The sequence below is a fragment of the Lacerta agilis genome, chromosome 3 (genome assembly GCF_009819535.1).
Source record: "Lacerta agilis isolate rLacAgi1 chromosome 3, rLacAgi1.pri, whole genome shotgun sequence".
In the NCBI taxonomy this organism is placed as follows: domain Eukaryota; kingdom Metazoa; phylum Chordata; class Lepidosauria; order Squamata; family Lacertidae; genus Lacerta; species Lacerta agilis.
In genome coordinates, this window is record NC_046314.1 from 45,590,722 (window position 1) to 45,610,564 (window position 19,843).

Sequence of the window (19,843 nt, forward strand, 5' to 3'; positions counted from 1 at the left end):
TTCTGAGTCAAGGGGAAGTACCTAAAGAGGGAACATCTTGTACAGGTGAGTGAGAGCAGGATGGCAGTGTGGGCATGGAGCCTGAGGATTAATCAGGGCTCCCTGTCCACTGTACTGAAATAAAGCTTTTCGTTTTTGACTTTACCTGAAGTACCAGGAGTCTATTTCTAAAGAAAGGCAGCCCTTCTGGGCAGCAACACATTCTATACACCTGTTGTCCTTCTTTCTGTCTTGCTCCAACGCACAAGGTTTATTTTCCTCTCTTTCACACAACCAGGAGACAAGGAAATATAGGTCGCCTTAAAGGAGCCTCTCTTTAGTTAAAAGATATATACAACTCAGCTGAAGGGCTAGACTGTGCAACCAATTTCTCACATTGGTGAGCACTTACACAAGTAATCCAATTGATTTATATCTAGCCCTGAAGTGGTTGCTTTAAGTCAAGGGATTGATTAATGAAGATGGTCATCAGTATAGCCTTCTGAGCCTCTGTGCCTAGCTAGCAAGCAATCTGTTTCTATTTGTCTCCATTCCAGTTTTCATTTTTTATTCTCCCCTTTCGCTTGCCTATGACATTCCAAAGTGTGTGTGTGTGTACAGACACATTTCCTCATTCTTCAATTAAACAAACTCTTAAGAATTGTAATATATAGTCCAGGAATAATCCTCTTAAACAAAGAGAGTGAGGAACCGAAGTGCTACCAGATAAGGAGGTTTACCTGAATAATTTATTTTTTTTAACTAGTGTATATGATTACTTATTTTCCTATTGTGTGTAATCTGCATACTTAACTTGTTAGACATTTGAACAGTTGCTATGACAGGACCACACAAACACACGCCCCGCCCCCGCCATAGCTGTCAACTTTCCCCCCCTTTTAAGGGAAATTCCCTTATTCTGAATAGGATTCCTTGCAAGAAAAGGGAAAAGTTGACAGCTATGCCCCCCGCCACTGTATGTTGAGTTTTAGGGTTGTGTTTTAGAAATGTAAAGGTGCAAAGCCTTTCCATTTATTTCTGTCTTGCTGAATTTCTGTCTTGCCTATCGTCTTCAAAATGCTTATATGTGAAAACAAAATAGGATTCCTGCGGTAGGAATGTTTTTACCATTCCCAAAATGTTGTCTTGCATTCCTTTTGAACAGACTAGCTATTGTACTTCATTCCTCATTAAAAAGAACAGACTGTGCTGTTTGACAGGGTCCCCTTTTTTCAGTGTAGAATCTTGCAAAATAGCTAGGTTAGGTGTTTTGTAAAGGGAATAAAACAATAATATGTTTTGTTTTTTAAGATGGGAATCTTTGCCCAAGAGTATCACTGTATTTGGATTTATTTTTTTTAAGGCTTTTCATAATAAGAGAGCACTGAATTTGGATAAACCTGGAGAAAATGTTTGCACAAATATTGAGAAATTTAAATCAAAAGTTACAAAGTATTCAGTTGTAAAAAAAAGAGAATTCCCTAGATGCCAAGATCCAGGTTTGCGGCAAGTACTCTTCGGTGAGAGAACCCAGCAGAGATTTAAAAACACAAAATATGCAGCAAAATAAAGTGTGGAAATAATAGGCTGTTAGGTCTTCAAAATATGCCTTTCTAAGTTGTTTCCAAAGTTCCCATTTTCCCTTATTATAGAAAAAGACCACTTGAGTTTGGAGCAACCAAGTCAGGCCTCTTTACACACTGAGCTTCTCAGGTCAACTGAAGGAACAAAAGTTTGATTACCTAGTCCTAGTCCCTCCCAAGGTGAGGAAGAGTGACCTAGCTAAGCCTGGCAGGACAGCTTACTCTATGGAATTAACCCCTACATGCATTAATTAGACTTAGCATGTTGGTTATTTGAGGCTGGTTATCCCACACAAAGACTGTTTTTAAAACTTCTTATGAAAAATCACATGGTTTGGAGTACTTGCCTCACCCAAACTGGACTCCTATTCAGTTTTTGGTAAATGAGTACTATTTATATAGGTTGCTTGCTTCCTAGGGTGCTCCCATGATTAATTTGAAAAGCTTCTCTGACTTTTTCCTGTCGTCTCGTCCAAGCACAGCATGTGTTGCCTTGACTCTGTCACACCTGCAGGTCTTGTGAAGCCCCTGAGCATTGTCACACATATGCTGGGCAATGTGTCAAGCATTACGTTGCTGACTGTACACTCTCTCTGGTAGAGCGGTAATGAAGTGTTCTCTCAGGATGTTATATTCAAGCTGGTTCAATGAAGTAAACATTTGGGCATTTGACAAATACATCTGTGCTCAGATCAGAGGCAAAATGCACTGATAATGACGCATCATACATTTTGTTCTCAGAGCAACTTCTATTTAATAAGTTGCAGTTTAGGTAAACAGACAAAATCCCCAATACTCCACCCATTTTCAGTTATGCATGCAGGGACTTTTTTTAATCCTTATGTTGTAATCCTCAGTACCTTTAGTAATTCCTTTTATAGAAAGTACCTTAAAAAGAAGGAGCTTGAGTTGGGTGATTGCAGTATTTTCCAGTCTATTTCCAGCTTGCCATTTTGGATCTATATGATTAAGTGTGTGGTGGCCAACCAACTCCAGGCATTCATAGATAAGGCTGATTTCCATATCTGCCTGAGGTTACATGACCCCAAGACAGAAATGGAAGATCTGATCATGTTGATTCTCATGGCTTTGTCAGCAACCCTCTTAGATGCTTGGAGGAACTGGAAAACAGAATAGCTACTTTGGACTATTCTAAACTATTGCAGGGACCAATCATCCAACTGTCTGGAATAGGCTGTTGTCACTATTACAATGATAGCTACCTCAGTTTTTCATTTTCTGTTAATCTGAGAGCAGCAGTTGGATAGTGTCTGAAAGCTCTAGTAGGGACTAAGAAGCTAAACCAGAACCCAAATTAAAAACAGAATTGATGGTGGTGACCCATGTGATTGAGTGGATGTTTGTTTGCCTGCTCTAGACATTTATTTATTTATATTTCTTACCTGCTGTTCATCACAAGATCCCAGGGCAGGTTACAACAATAAAGTGTGCGCGCATGCACGCACTCTCTCTCTCTCTCTCTCTCTCTCTCTCTCTCTCTCTGTGTGTGTGTGTGTGTGTGTATTTCACATACTGTACCTGTATATACAGGCATAACTGTTACAAAGCTATGTGATTTAAATGTGTGGTGTGGATATGATGGGTGTGACCATCATATTGTAAGCTACCTCCTTCCCTGAGCCTTGGAATAGATCAGAATATGATTAGACACAAGTAAGTATTCAAGTGGAAGGTCTTGATCCACACAGGTTCCTAAAAGTGGAAAAATAGATGCAACTGGGCTGTTCAGGCTGCATAAGACATTCAAAGCTTTGTCTTAAGACCTGTTGAGATAGTAAACCTGTGCCTGTACCACTTCAGACTGTAGATTTGGGGGAGGGAGCCAAAAAAATTGAATGTGTTTCTAGAACCCTTTCCCTTGACAGCCAGTTTTCTAGATGGTTTTTTAAATAAACAAACAAAAACACAACTTACCTGAAAGCCAGGTCTAACTCAGTTCAGGTCTCTCTACAAACTCTTTCAAGGGCATTTAAATGGTTCTGTGAATAGGTGTTACCTGGCACATGAGAGAAATAATTGAAATCTCTAATTTATTAGATGATAAGCTTTTAAAGGCATTTCCAGAGTCTTGTTCAGTATTGGGTATTCACTTTGTCCTCAGATTTGTGCTTGTTTTGTGTCTTTATTTTCTTATTTAATTCTTGGTTTGTTTGTTTGTTTTTAAACACCACAGGGATGTTCTAATTTAGCTCTTTCCTGATTTATGTTTTTAGCCCTTTGAAGACCATCTGTTTAGACTGCATTTTTATTTTGTGGCATACATTTATTTAGCATGTAGATTAAGCATTATTGTTTTATGCCTGAACCATTTCTCTTCACTTAAAGTAATTTCCGTTAATCATTATCAATTACATTTGATTAAGCTTTTTTGGCATACCTCCAGAGCTAGCCTTTCTGGAGCCATACATACGTATTCACAATATTTAATCATATTAGATGCACACAATTTATTTCCTCCCTATTTGTTCGGTCTTGGTCACTGCTTAACACATAAACATTGGTTAGTACCAACATTGCTTCATATCAAAGTGTACAGGTCACATTCAGAATTCAGCTGAATTCAATGGACTTGTGTTTATTCCATTGGTCTATTTGGACTATGCCTAACACTGAATATCACACTACGTTAGTGTGCCTTGTTCTTTCTCTTTTGCCCCAGCAGCTTAACTGCTAGATTCTCATGTTTTTATTTTCTTTTTTCAAACGATTACAGCATGCTATCCCCTTTCTGTCCCCTATCGTCTCTCGCTCCTCTTGGCCACCCACAAGATAATTTATTGTGAAAATTTGTTATATGCCAGTATAGACCACTGTGACTTCTGCATTGTTTGGTCTAATTGCTGAACCCGTGAGACTTTGCACTAAACGCTCTGACCTTTTTATTTCCAATGCTATTAGCTGTGACCTGAATGAGCACATCAAGCATGACTTCCTTGTTTTGCCCTTATCACCCTGGTTTTGCTTCTGACAAGCCGAATCCATCTTCTACTGCAACACTCAGCTATTAAACTTCCTTTAAACAGAGGCAATGTAACTCTAGTGAAAAGTATATGTTTTATTTTTGTCTTTGAACTTTTGTGCTTCCTTACTGTTCTCAAAGGGACCCTCAAGTAATCACGACATGTATCAAAACTTGCCGGTTGACACATCAGTACCAGCCCAGTGTTTTATCGTCAGCTGAAATCCAAATACCGGTATAGTCTAGTAGCTAGTCACTAGATGCTGTGCAAAGAGGAGGAGCCACACAATGACGGTCCTTAGTGTTCTATCCAAGGAACCATTTGGCCCTCTCCCTTCACCTAATTTCTTCTTCTTCTTCTTCTTCTTCTTCTTCTTCTTCTTCTTCTTCTTCTTCTTCTTCTTCTTCTTTACTAAATGTATATAACTCCACCCAAAGATCACAGGGCAGTTTGCAACAGAGAAGTACAAAATAAAAGCACAAAATATGTAACAAAATAGCAAAAAGCAATACCCCCAAAAGCCGTAGATTGTCTGTTTAGCTTCATAACCTTGTACTGATGAGGTACGCCCAATTTAGATGCAGCAAACCCAAACCTTAAACCATGGTTTGAAGTGGGTTTAAGATCCTAGCTTGTTCTCATCTGGGTTATCATAGTTTCCAGGTACAGACGTAATAGGAAATTATGGTCCATTGAAGACATCCTAAGACATCAAACATTTTAAACTTCCGTGGTCATACATTACAGTACTATTGATTTGAGCTCCTGATCTGCAATAAGTGTAACTGTGATAAACATTTAAGCTATCCTCTAAATCACCAAACACTGGGAAGTGTACAGCTCTTAGGATCATTATCAGTCATTCACAAGGCATTTCCCAAATTGCAGCTGTATTTCAAACCGAACTTCAGAGCTTGACGTGCTGCTGGCAAAGGTGCCCACCACATGACTTTACTCATTGTATTAAGGAAATTGGCACGTTGTTCTTTGGCTATTTTGGGAGAACTGATGAATAAATTCTTCAAGTGCGCAAAAACAGCTCATCCCTAAAGTTATATTGTAAGTGCAATTGCAGAAGAACACATGTCAAAGTAATTTAAAATGGGCTTGGCTCTTATTCATTGTGAACAGCCATGCATAATGCCAAGTCTGAAAGGTGTGTGTAGCCTTGTTCAGACTGCTTTGCATTACAGTTTGGGGCAGGGGGGGGCATGCCCACTGGCCATGCTTCTGGGTGTGTGTCTTTTTGATTGAGACCCTGTCTCAATGTAAGGATGTACATACATGCAGCAAGAACTTGTGATGCACAGCTTTCTTAGGAGTATTGTTCACATGTATTAAATCTATGTGCATAATAATAATAATAATAATAATAATAATTTATACCACACCCATCTGGCTGGGTTTCCCCAGCCACTCTGGGCAGTTTCCAACAAAATATTAAAATACATTGGTCTGTTAAACATTAAAAGTTTCCCTAAACAGGGCTGCCTTCAGATGTCTTCTAAAAGTCTGGTAGTTGTTTTTCCCTTTGACATCTGGTGGGAGGGTGTTCCACAGGGCGGGTGCCACTACCGAGAAGCCCCTCTGCCTGGTTCCTTGTAACTTGGCTTCTCATAGTGAGGGAACTGCCAGAAGGCCCTCGACGCTGGACCTCAGTGTCCGGGCAGAACGATGGGGGTGGAGACGCTCCTTCAGGTATACTGGACTGAGGCCGTTTAGGGCTTTAAAGGTCAGCACCAACACTTTGAATTGTGCTCGGAAACGTATTGGGAGCCAATGTAGGTCTTTCAAGACCAGTGTTATGTGGTCTCGGCGGCCGCTCCCACTCACCAGTCTAGCTGCCGCATTCTGGATTAGTTGTAGTTTCCAGGTCACCTTCAAAGGTAGCCCCACATGAGTGCATTGCGGTAATCCAAGCGAGAGATAACTAGAGCATGCACCACTCTGGCGAGACAGTCCGTGGGCAGGTAGGGTCTCAGCTTGTGTACCAGATGGAGCTGATAAACAGCTGCCCTGGCCACAGAATTAACCTGCACCTCCATGGACAGATGTGAGTCCAAAATGACTTCCAGGCTGCGCACCTGGTCCCTCAGGGGCACAGTTACCCCATTCAGGACCAGGGAATCCTCCACACCTGCCTGCCTCCTGTCCCCCAAGAACAGTACTTCTGTCTTGTCAGGATTCAACCTCAATCCATTAGCTGCCATCCATCCTCCAACTGCCGTTGCATAATCAAGTGCAGCAACAATGTGCAGCCAGAGTGCCTGTTCTCAAATACCCAGCCACCCGCACACTCAATTCATATGTTTAACAACAACAACAATAATAGTACCCCCACCCATCTGACTGGGTTGTCGCAGAGACTCTGGGTGGCATATAAAGAATAAACACTTGTGGGCTCACTTGCAGTGACCCCCCACCCCAGGGACAAAAGGCCTAGACATTGTTAGGTGTAACAAACTGTACAAGACAATGTTCTGGGATTTGAAAATGGGCCACATAACATTTGAAAATATTATTGGTTATAGTTGTAGGTAGGCTTTGGCTCAGGCACTGGGTGTATATCTGTTCTCAGCCTCAGGTGGAGGGCTAATGCTTGAACACTCTGGTTCATCACCTAAGCACCACCCTTTCTGACCAACAATTGGTCAATTTGAATTCAAGGGGATGGTGGGCTGCTCAGGAATACAGTGGTACCTCTGGTTGTGAACGCCTCTGGTTGCGCACACACTGGGTTACGAGCTCCGCTAACCCGGAAGTACCTGCTCCTGGTTACAAACTTCGCCCCAGGATGCATGTGGAAATCGTACACCAGAGGTGCTTAAGCAGCAGGAGGCTCCATTAGCGAAAGCGTGCGTCATGTTACGAGTGGTTTCTGGTTATGAACAGACCTCAGGAACAGATTACGTTCATAACCAGAGGTACCACTGTACCATGTTTTCTGGATAGTGCCACTGAGTTGGCAATTTGTTTATTTAGAGAACTCATTATCCTCTCACCTCCAGTAATACTATTTCCAGGACAGCTACAGGTGGGTAGCCGTGCTGGTCTGCCATGGTCGAAACAAAATAGAAAATTCTTTCCAGTAGCACCTTAGAGACCAACTGAGTTTGTTCTTGGTATGAGCTTTCGTGTGCATGCACACTTCTTCAGATACACTGAAACAGAAGTCACCAGACCCTTATATATAGTGAGAGTGGGGAGGGGTATTACTCAGAAGGGTGGTGGGAATGGGTGATCAGCTGATAGGTGTGGGAAACCTGTTGACGACTCTTAACGGCTGCAATAAGTCTTGCAGGGAAAGGCAAGGGGTGAGATGGCTAAAGATAGCTTTGTTAAGTATAATGAGATAAGAATCCAGTGTCTTTGTTCAGACCAGGTTTCTCCATGGTTCTAAGTTTGGTGATTAGTTGCAATTCAGCCACTTCTCTTTCCAGTCTATTTCTGAAATTTCTTTGTATTAAGACAGCTACTTTGAGATCTTTTATAGAATGTCCTGGGAGATTGAAGTGTTCTCCTACTGGTTTCTCTGTCTTGTGATTCCTGATATCAGATTTATGTCCATTTATCCTTTGGCGTAGGGTTTGGCCTGTTTGTCCAATATAGAGAGCTGAAGGGCACTGTTGGCATTTGATTGCATACACAATGTTGGAAGATGAGCAATTAAATAGTCCTGAGATGGTATGTTTGATGTTGTTGGGACCAGTAATGGTGTTGTCCGGGTTTATGTGGCAGCAAAGTGGGCATCTGGGTTTATTGCAGACTCTGGTACCAGTGTCCATGTTGAGTCCTGTTGTTGTATTATTGTGGGTGAGGAGCTGTTTGAGATTGGGTGGCTGCCTGTAGGCGATGAAGGGTCTTCCTCCCAGAGCTTGAGAAAGAGAACTGTCATTGTCTAGGAGAGGTTGTAGATCTCTGATGATGCGTTGTACTGTTTTAATTTGGGAGTTGTATGTGATTACTAGTGGAGTTCTGTTATTTTCTTTTTTGGGTCTGTCTTGCAGCAAGTTCTCTCTGGGTATCAGTCTGGCTCTGTTGATCTGTTGTTTAACTTCATCAGGTGGATATTTTAGTTCTAAAAAGGTTTGCTGAAGATCTCTTAGGTGAGAGTCTCTGTCTGTAGAGTTGGAACAGATGCGGCTGTAACGTAGGCCTGGCTATATACAATGGATTGTTTGGTATGTCTGGGATGGTAGCTAGAAGCATGTAGATATGTTTGTCGGTCAGTTGGTTTACGGTATAAGGTGGTGTCTATGTGTCCATCCTGTATTTTTATAGTAGTGTCCAAAAAGTGTATTTCTTGCATAGATTGGTTCATTGTTAGGTTGATGGTGGGGTGAAAGTCATTGAATGTCTGGTGGAAGGTGTCCAGGGTCTGTTGACCATGTGTCCAGATAATAAAAATATCGTCAATATAACGCAGGTTCAAGAGAGGTTTGAGTGGGTAGGAATTTAGGAAATGTCATTCTAAATCTGTCATGAAGATGTTGGCATACTGTGGGGCCATGCGGGTGCCCATTGCTGTGCCGCTGATCTGAAGGAATCCACTGTGCAATTGCCTGTATTGGCTGTTGAGGATCCAGGACAGCTGAAAGAGAAGATACACTGAAAAGTTGCAATGTCACACTACACTACATTTGCATGGTATGCTAACACAGCACTGTACATTATTTATCTCGGTTAGATCGATATCAGCTTGTAAACCAATGTTTGGAAAGGATCAGCCGACTAGGATACTGAATTTATAAAGCTTATCACTGAGCATATGGGAAACAAAAGCAAACAGTTCTAAACTGTGGTTTGCCTGTTTTAGAGTTGGAAACTCCAGTCCACTAAGATAGGTTCCTTTTAACCTTGCTTAGCACTAACCATGGTTTAGTGCAAAGTCTGAATTGAGTTTATCACAGCAATGGTAATGAATGACAATTAGAAAATTATGGGTTGTATCTGATGAGGTCAGCCTGTTTGCACAACAGAATGCCCCCCCTCTCTCCCCCCCTCTCCTCCTCTCCCACTCTCCCAAATCTATTCTGAAGCAGATTTTCGGGGCGCACATGGGCAAAGGGGTAGAGAGGGGCTCCAATGTATAACTGGAAGTTCTTGCAGAAACAGCATGATTTGTACCCTACACCAGAGTTAAGTACTGCAGACTAATGAATCCACTGTGCAATTGCCTGTATTGGCTGTTGAGGATCCACATGCTGTGAGTGGCTATAACTTTAATCTTGTTTCTCATGCAATAAGTACTTGCATGTCTTCAGTGAAGCAATGCATTATTATAGCCATAAAACCAACTGTCTGCAGTTTCCGATTCAGAATTTTCCTTGACAGCCTCCTATTAAAGTGCTGACCTTGGTTACTAAGTATGAAGTGGGAAATAATCATATACTTTTAAGATTCTATTGTTTCTCTAGTAATATATAATTACTGTGACAAAATGTTATTTGAAATCCAGTCGTATTAGATTTAAATTCTCATTTAAGAAAAAATACTAAATGAAATATAATTCCATATGATGCCAACATTACAGTTCCAACATTGCATACATTGGGCTACTTGGATAATCCATGTGCCATTTGGATCCCCCCCTAACCCAAATGAAGACAATTAAACTAATTGGAAAATAATTAGAATTTATTAATAATTTCATAAAATTGATTAAGCTACCCCATCCCCAAAATTCATCAGTGAAAAAGAGGACCCCCCCCCCACACTTTCCTTCTGTAGAAGATTAGAACTACTTTTTATCCCAGCAGGCATTTTAACTGATCTCTGATTTTATAATTTTAACAGATTTTCTATGTACTTAGTTTTTGGGACACTGCTTAGATACAACTATAATTAAGATGTATATAAATTGTAGAAATAAATAAATACATTATAGTGAGTTGCATGTAAGCAAGAGGAGTGATTACTTTTGGAATTCTGAAGGCAGATTGCAATGCTCCAGGTTGATTAGACATGTTCCCATGTCACCAGTTCAGTCGGCTCGTGTGGTCCCCCCTCTAAGCATCTGGTTAATCCCTGACATGGAGCAAGTTTAGACTGTCAAAGTCTTCCAAGCTTTCCGCAAGTGCCTTCATTTCCCCACATAGAATCATAGAATTGTAGAGTTGGAAGGAAGCACAAGGGCAACCTAACCTGCAATGCATGAATCTTTTGCCAAACATGGGGCTCAAACCAAGACTCTAAGATTAAGAGTCATGCTCTACTGACTGAGCTATGAAGTCTTTAGGCCAGCTCACAGTAGCCTTTTTCCTGTGTGAGAGGAATGTGTTGGTGTGACTTAGTATCATATATTTTTGTGTCTTCTACAAGAATATGAAAACTGCCTTTCTAGTAAAATTTAATGTATCTACATATGAGGGATTTTCACTGAAATGTTTTTAAGTGGAATGTGTATGTCCTATTTCAGCATCTCAGTTTTGCGCAGAGTGTTAAAACAGGCATAATTTTACATTTCCCCCAAATAAAGTGAGGTCAGAGTCTTGTCAGGAAGCAGATGGGCTTATTTCTGTCCCTGTTTTGTCTATGCTGAATCACATCTTAAAGATTAGTTTACATTTTGTCATATATTTCAAACGCGAAACTGCCCTCTTGCACCAAGATTCTGGCAGCAAATTCCAGATAATCTCATTCAGCTAGTGGAAACCCATTTGTCTGCTTGCGTCTTTATGTAAAGCAGAAATAAAAACTGCAAGGCTGCAATTTATTTCTGTACAGAAAATGGCATAGTAAAATGGAAGAGAAAACTACTTAGAATGTATTTTGCTGAAATATACGACTTTCACTTCCTTTTTTTTATTTCATGCACTGATGTTCAGTTAAGCTGCGGCAGATTTAAAGCATAAGCCGCTGTACAAAGCAATACATGCTAAAGATGAGACGAAGATAACAAATCTGTACTATTGCTTGCTTGAATCATTCATGTCAGCCTGAACAACTAGATAACACGCAATCTGTTGGACCAACTTTTATGTACATGCATGGGGGGGAGGGGGTTATTTTTTGTTTCTGTTCTTGTTTCTATTATGTATTTTATGGTTTTTTTCGTGTATTTTTATGTTGTGAACTGCCCTCAGATCTATGCATGAAGGGTGGTATACAAATCAATCAATCAATCAATCATCATCATCATAATTATCATAATTTTACTCATTTAAGTGAGCCATAGAGAATAATAAATACTCCTTGTCTGAAAATAAGTCTATGGCTATACCTGTAGAGTATCAGAAATTTGTAACTTTGTAGTTTGAGCCAATTAAAGTGTTCTTGCTAAAAAGCAACCAGCAAGCACACATATGCATGGTAGATTCTTGTAACAAACTGATCAGAGAGGTCTTTGGATCAGCCCCTGATGCATGAAAATGTCAACTCATTCTGCAGCTGTTTTTGAGAGATTTCATGCTAAGGTTTATCAGGAAAGAGTTTGATGTTCTTAAAAGTTTAGGGAATCTGCCTTCACGCTCACAGTGATATGGGGCAATTGGCAGCCAGCTTCTAGCTGGGCATCTCTTCCTGAAATGGTCTTGTGAACATGTGATGCCACTGTGAGCAAGTGCTTTCACTAAATGCTTTCAGGATTAATCTAAAATGGTAAATGCAATTTTCCCTCTGCGTCCTTTAAAATTTACTTATTTTTACTGGGAAGTTTCACTCACCCCTCAACCATTTCAAAGCAATCCTTGCACTTGTTGGAATTCAGAAAAGTGAAAATTTCCAATGATAGCTGTGTATTGTGAATTTAATATCAGCTTTAAATGTGTACTGGGTCAAATGTCTCATTCATCCCTTCCAGTTGCAGGTGGGTAGCCGTGTTGGTCTGCCATAGTCGAAACAAAATAGGAAATTCTTTCCAGTAGCACCTTAGAGACCAACTGAGTTTGTTCTTGGTATGAGCTTTCGTGTGCATGCACACTTCTTCATCCCTTCCAGTTTAGCTTCCAGACTTTGCCTCTATTTTGAACTGGATTGGGAGGCTTCAGGAAACCCAAATTAAAATTAAAAGGGAGAAATGTGTTAATGTGTTTTCTGGGGCTCTGCACAGCTCCACACAATTCTTTTATATTTTATCCTTATCTGTTTTCTATAATCTGTGGTCTTGATCTCACTGGTGTATATCTGATGCTTGTTTCCTCACCCAACTCTCCATCCCACCCTATCTCCTCCTATACAGGTTCTTAGTAAAATGAAATGTCTTGTGAAAAGCTAAATTTCAGGAGCATAGGCAAATTCTGGAAATCAATTTCTTATATCCAGATTTCTAATAAAAGGGCAGTTTCAAAACTTGCTTTTCCATTCCCTGTGCATTTACCCCCCCAAATGCCCCAAAGAATCGGGAAGCTCTCAATGATGGGAGCTATTTTAGGTGTGTGGTATTGTTATTTTAAATGGTATTTATTTTATGTTGTTTTTAGTAGACTGGGGAGAGTGGTGGCTATCTGTGCTAGTACAGATTCTCTTCCTTTTCCTGGAAATCAAACATGATTTGAATGGTCAGTAAAGAAAAACGAGCTCATACAAATGCACTGCAGCCCACAGGAGTTCTTTGTAAAACACAGGCATCCCCACCCTGCACTTACCAAAACAATGAGCCTTTTGCTGGTTGATAGTAGTGTGATCTAGCCCAGAAACTTTGTCTAAACCAAGATAAACACTTTATGGAATATAGACTTCTGCAGTTTTCATTTCATTCATTTTTCCCTAATATTTATGCTTTTAATATTTGTACATTGCCTGCAACCCAGATAAAATTTAATAAAGCACTTATTAAAAAACACATTCAGGCAAACAAATGTGCTAGCATGCCATGACTACAGGCTAGCATTTGTACTGTAGACTTTAATGCAAGGAAACTAGCAGTGGATATATAAAAGCACTGTCTGTGTCTTTTGTGGCAATAATTTATCATTAACAATTTTAAAAGTTAGACAGCTAGCAACTAATTGAAAATACGTGGGCGATTAATTAAACTCATGTACATTATGAAAAAGACATGTAAAACATGAAAGGTAAATATAGAGCCAAAACCAAACCAACGTTGTGCTCCTATTCTGTGCTATTTACATATCTGGGGAAAAGGCTCATTGAACTCTATGGAATTGCTTCTGTGTAGGATTGCACTGCTAAATATTCCAAGAAATTATTATAATATTGTGTTCTTCTTCCAGAAGTCAGACTGGGATAGCTCAGTGTCAAGTAAATACAGACTCTTTTCAAATAAGGGAGTTCAATGTGAGATTAACTGGTAACTAAAGCCATGTACATTTTGAACTTAAGTAAATGGAGGTGCCATTAGTTTGACAGGGGCTCGCCTAAGATATGTGCAAATTCTTAAGTAAAGCAATGTTGGGCCTGGGCAATGTCTGTATAGGAAGCCAATGTTAAGCACAGTATAATCTGCTGAAAGCTCTTGAGCGGAAAGGCAGGAAAGAAATGTAACAAATAAGTACAGTGTTAAAATCCAATAAGTGCTTCCCTCTGCCTTCATAAGTACATAAACTCTGGGTTGTGCTGTGGAGATATAAGTCACCCTCCAGTTAAAAACAATGCCATTGATTGCACCCTTGGCGAATGCCTGTTGAAACTCTGAGCAGAATGTTGCCTTTACTTCATAAAACAAAAGCTGTTAGGAACAACAGCTGAGCTTTTAAAACTCGTTTGCTGTGGGGCAGCCCTGACAGCCTTTATATTTCCTAAAACTACTTTTCCTAAAACTATATTTGGCGTGCGGCAAACGTTTTCATAGGGGAACAGTTAGGGCCAGAGGTGCCAGCTTGTGAGGGGGATTGGGGAGGGGACTAGCCTATGGGGACTAGCCTGGCCCCCTTAGTCCAATGACCACATGCCACTGGTTTTTACTGTCTGTTGGGCCCAATAGAAAACTTTTTTTCGAACCTGTTTGTGGGATAGAAATGTCAGAGTATGTTTGACAATTGGGAACAGAAGGGGTAATACTGACCCATACCCCATAGCCCAGTGATGGCCAAAATTGGCCCTCCAGCTGTTTTGGGACTACAACTCCCATCATCCCTAGCTAACAGGACCAGTGGTCAGGGATGATGGGAATTGTAGACCCAAAACAACTGGAGGGCCACGTTTGGCCATCGCTGCCATAGCTCCTCCTTCAAAGAAGCCTGATTGTGGCAAGGAAAGGCATTTTTTCACCACTGGGAAAGCAAGGGATAATCTTTTCTCCCCAAAACTTCCCTCACAAACATCCCTCCTCTGTTATAGTCGAAACAAAATAGAAAATTCTTTTCAGTAGCACCTTAGAGACCAACTGTGTTTGTTCTTGGTATGAGCTTTCGTGTGCATGCACACGAAAGCTCATACCAAGAACAAACACAGTTGGTCTCTAAGGTGCTACTGAAAAGAATTTTCTATTTTGTTTCGACTATGGCAGACCAACACAGCTACCCACCTGTAACTGATCCTCTGTTATAATTAGGTTTCAAAGAAGCCTCCTGTTGAAGCCAATAAACTCTTGCTAAAGCCTGTTTCCAGCTTGGGAGCAGCGAGGGGATTAGTTTGTAAAAAAAACACAGGTGTGAGGGCTAGTTAACTATCCCTTTCCAAAAGCATGGCCCACATTGCAATTAGGCTTAAGGGGGGAAATTCTATTGGCTGGAATGCTTCTTTGAAGCCTCAGTTCAGCAGTGGGAGGGGTCTCCACAGGTGCAGGTGCTGTTTTGGTGATCTATGGTTTACAGATATTTATGGCATGGTCATGGATGAGTATTTTCTTAGTCTGGTAAGTTTATTGCAATTTTGATATTCCCTTTGATGTTCTGTTCATGTTTATTAAGAGACTGCAGACCTGGCTTTCCTCTTAGCTGCTTTGTTGGGTTTCCTTTGGGATTGTGTTGTTGTTGTTTAGTCATTTAGTCGTGTCTGATTCTTCGTGACCCCAGGCACCCCTATCCTCCACTGCCTCCCGCAGTTTGGTCAGACTCATGTTGGTAGCTTCGAGAACACTGTCCAACCATATCGTCTTCTGTCTTCCCCTTCTCCTTGTGCCCTCCATCTTTCCCAACATCAGGGTCTTTTCCAGGGAGTCTTCTCTTCTCATCAGGTGGCCAAAGTACTGCAGCCTCAACTTCAGGATCTGCCCTTCCAGTGAGCACTCAGGGCTGATTTCTTTAAGGATAGATAAGTTTGATCTTTTTGCAGTCCATGGGACTCTCAAGAGTCTTCTCCAGCACCATAATTCAAAAGCATCAATTCTTCGGCGATTAGCCTTCTTTATGGTCCAGCTCTCACTTCCATACATTACTGCTGGGAAAACCATAGCTTTAACTATACGGACCTTTGTCGGCAAGGCGATGTCTCTGCTTTTTAAGATGCTGTCTTATCCTTTGGGATAGGAGTATGGGTTATAAATATGAAATGAAGTGAAGTTTTCCAGTCTAATAGAGACCAACATAACCAGCCACTTATATGTTGTATGGACAACTCTTTGAGCAGTTATCTTAGAGGGTTTTCTTTGTGATAGTTGTGATATATGGACTCGCTTAAATATATGCTTTTCTTGGCAGAGGTGAGCACGATAGCTAGCCTCCATACAACCTACTGGCTCCACTGTTAAAGCAGTGACCAGCTCAAAGTTGCCACACTCTACAAGTTAGTTTTTTCAGGCATTGAAAAGTCTTGAAGCTTTTGAAACTTCATAGTTAAATAATATCAGGTTTCCTCTTTTATTAGTTGGGTGTGGTTTTATGCATAACTTTGCCCAGTTGTGATACACATAAACGTCTATGAGATCTCTGTGAGTTTTAGTTGCAGATTCAGAAATGCATATAAATATGTGGGTTTTGCTTTAAATTTTGATTGTTGTAGTTTTTTTTTGCATTATAACTGTGTTGGCTGAAAAGCAGCCTGTAAATAATCCTTTATCTACTGTAGCAAGCTCACAAAATATAGGGCCATGGTAAAAGCCTTTTACCCATAATATTTTGTTCTATCAAATAGAGTTGAAAGGCTAAAATGCAAAAAGATCTCGTTTGTTATGGAGATGTAGGAGTTTGCAGAGTGATGACATGACATCTTCATGAGTGTCAACCATATGTGTCTTTTATTATCTCAGTTGGCTGCTTTGCCCTGTAATTGGAAGAGAGGTACAATAAAAATGTGTGATGATACACAGAGCTGAAGGTATAACCGTATTTTGCATAACGTAGACATTCTCTTTAGAGTAATGATCATCATGTTAATGTTGTGATTCTCTATGGAGGTTGGAAGTGATGGTCTTAAGCTTGATCCTCTGAACTTTTAATACACCACAAAATCTGTTTAACACAGTGGGGCATATTGTATCTAATAAAAAGCAACAAATGCAGCAGAAACTATAGTTTGTGGAGGAGTTGTCAAGTTAGCATGGGGGGAAAGCATGGCAAACTTCATCTCTTCAAGTTAGGCAATCAATCTTTGGTCTTGCATAAATGCTCTTCAATACAATGAAATTAGGATAAGGTGTATTACCTAAACCACTGAGCCTAGGGCTTGCCGATCAGAAGGTTGGTAGTTCGAATCCCCATGACAGGGTGAGCTTCTGTTGCTTGGTCCCAGCTTCTGCCAACCTAGCAGTTTAAAAGCAGGTCAAAGTGCAAGTAGATAAATAGGTACTGCTCCGGCGGGAAGGTAAACGGCGTTTCCGTGTGCTGCTCTGGTTCACCAGAAGGGGCTTAGTCATGCTGGCCACATGACCCGGAAGCTGTATGCTGGCTCCCTTGGCCAGTAAAGCGAGATGAGTGCCGCAACCCCAGAGTCATTCATGACTGGACCTAATGGTCAGGGGTCCCTTTACCCTTCACCTTTATATTAAGCCAGTTGTAGGACTCCCACCCTCCAAATCTGTGTGAAAGGGCCTATTTGTTTGTGTTCAGCTAACCAGCTGATAAATAGAAGCAGTAGTAGCCAGAGTGTGCTACAATTGATGGTAGCATTCCCTGAGTGGAGTTCTGCTTAGGCTGCTCCAACCAGCAAGATGCAGGAAGAAAGAGACATTTTTTTTGCTGATTTCTCCTTCAGTGGCACCTCCTATGATAATCTCAAAGGTGCCACAAGAATCTTTGTTCTTTTGGGGGAACAGGCTAACACGGCTACTTCATACCATGTATGAGAGTTATTTATAAGTTCTTTTAGAGCATGCTGCTCAAGTGCAAATGTGCTACAGATGAGCTCAGGGAGCGTGAACAAATATGCTCAACTCTTCCCCTTAGTGTTGCTGTGCCTGTAAACCTCAAGACAATGGAAAGCTGAGCCTGAAGCAGGGAAGCTCCTCTGCTTATGGAGGCTTCCAACATGAGTAAGAATGGTGTTTTTTTAGGGGGATGGGAATAACAGTGTTGGAGCAGCCCAGAGCTTCAGCATCTCCACTCTCCCTGGTTGTATGTAGCATTTACATGTGAGCACTGCACACAAATAGGGCTGTGGAGTCAAACTGAATAGCCGCTACATTCTGTAACAGGTGTGTTTGCCACCCTAGGGTCCTTTGGAAGGGAGGGCAGGATTATAAATTTAATAAATAAATTGAATGAAAATGATTAATCCATTTGAAAATGGAGAGCCTGTGTTTGAGCAACTGTATGGCAGTATTGTTGATGCTTCTGAAGTCAGTGACAAAGCCTTTTCTTTCAAGAATCAGAAATTTGATTTGAATACAAAGGTTTTACATTGCTAAGGGGGGGGGGGAATGAATATCTTAAACTGAACTTGAAATTCAGACTTCATGACTATGATCCAGAGAGCTCCCCTAAGAATATTAAAGTGCCTCTGCATTCCCAGTGGTAAATTTAGGGGTGGCAACAGAGAGTAACAGCAGTTTGCGACTTGGCTTTTGAAACTTGTTAGTATTCCCAACTGCATTTAAAATAAATAAATAAATAAGGGAGAGTCAAAGATGCCACTATTTAGCACAGATCTAATTGCATGGTTCTCTGTATTGATTGTGATTCAAGGGTTTAAAATGTGAGCCTAATTCTCTTGTTGCGTGTCGATCAGAACAGGTTAAATGAAATGGAGAATGTTTTAATGCTTAAAATCCATTCAGCCCTCCAGTATATATTTTGAAGGGGAATCCCCACCCCCACAACCTTCATATAGAGCATGTTATAAATTAAATATTAAATGGAATTCCACAAATAGTCACTTTTCAGATTTTTTTCTCCATATATTTAATTGTATCTGTAAACACTGCAGTGTTCAAAACTCTTGGAGGAAGAGTAGCAGTATAAATCAGCTTCTTCACTGGAGGAGGAGGAGGAGCAGAAGCAGAGCTTTAAATTTCAGCTTAATTGGTACCGAGACAGGGCTCTCAAAGTGTATAAGTCTGTGTTTTATTTAATTTGATTGCCTGCTTCTGTCTGCTGCTTTTGACTTATGGCCTATTTCTCTCTCCCTGTCCCTCTCTCCTTCTCTCTTTTCTTCCTTTGCAAACAGAAAGCTGACCTTGCCGTTGCACCACTGGCTATTACGTATGTTCGAGAGACGGTCATCGACTTTTCCAAGCCCTTTATGACTCTCGGAATAAGTATATTGTACCGCAAGCCCAATGGTACAAACCCGGGCGTCTTCTCCTTCCTGAATCCTCTCTCCCCTGATATCTGGATGTATATTCTGCTGGCTTACTTGGGTGTCAGTTGTGTGCTCTTTGTCATAGCCAGGTAACATGTGAAACCTCTTTGTGGTATTTTGGCAATTGTTACCTTTCTTCCCCTCAAGAATAATTGTCAAAAGTCACAAATCCTTCCTTACCTTCTTGTTTTCATTTTTTTTAATATGTAGGGCAGCAATCTCCAACTTTTGGGGGCTAGTGGGCACATTTGGAGTTTTGAAAATTGTCATGGGCACCAGTCACAAAATGGCTAGTGTGGAGAGATCTGGCATTTTTTTTTTAAGGTGACTATGGAGACTGCCATATCTAAAAGAGCAGAAAAAGAGGAAGACAAAATGATGTAGGCATGCCCCTCAACCGGTGCCCTTGCTCACAGAGAGAAGCTCTTTGGAGCACTCCTTGCTTCAGAACAGAAGGGAGGGTGGGAGCCTAGTCCAGCATCCAGTGAATTGTGGCAATGCTTAGGGGTGAGTGAGTGTTCAGTATAGTTGTGGCTGAGTTAGTGGAAAGGGGAACTGCAAAGAATCTCTCAGGCACTGTAGGTATTTGCTGAGGCCTTTTGCAGGCACTGTGGGATAAACGGGTGTGCATTCTGACCTCTGTGGACACCACCTTGGAGACCCATGCTGTAGAAGGCCGCTCAGTCTTACAACGGGCTCACATGATGATCTGAAGGTTCCTAC

General features: G+C 40.9%; 1 protein-coding gene across 4 annotated transcripts in view; it reads left to right on the plus strand.

Annotated features, from left to right (window-relative positions):
* The window catches only part of GRIK2 (glutamate ionotropic receptor kainate type subunit 2), a 438,302-nt gene that overhangs the window by 269,886 nt on the left and 148,573 nt on the right, over positions 1–19,843 (plus strand). For all 4 annotated transcript variants that reach the window (XM_033143497.1, XM_033143496.1, XM_033143498.1 and 1 more), the window contains exon 12: positions 18,986–19,209. In XM_033143497.1, the coding sequence (XP_032999388.1) occupies positions 18,986–19,209 (224 nt within the window). The remainder of the gene's footprint in view (positions 1–18,985; positions 19,210–19,843) is intronic.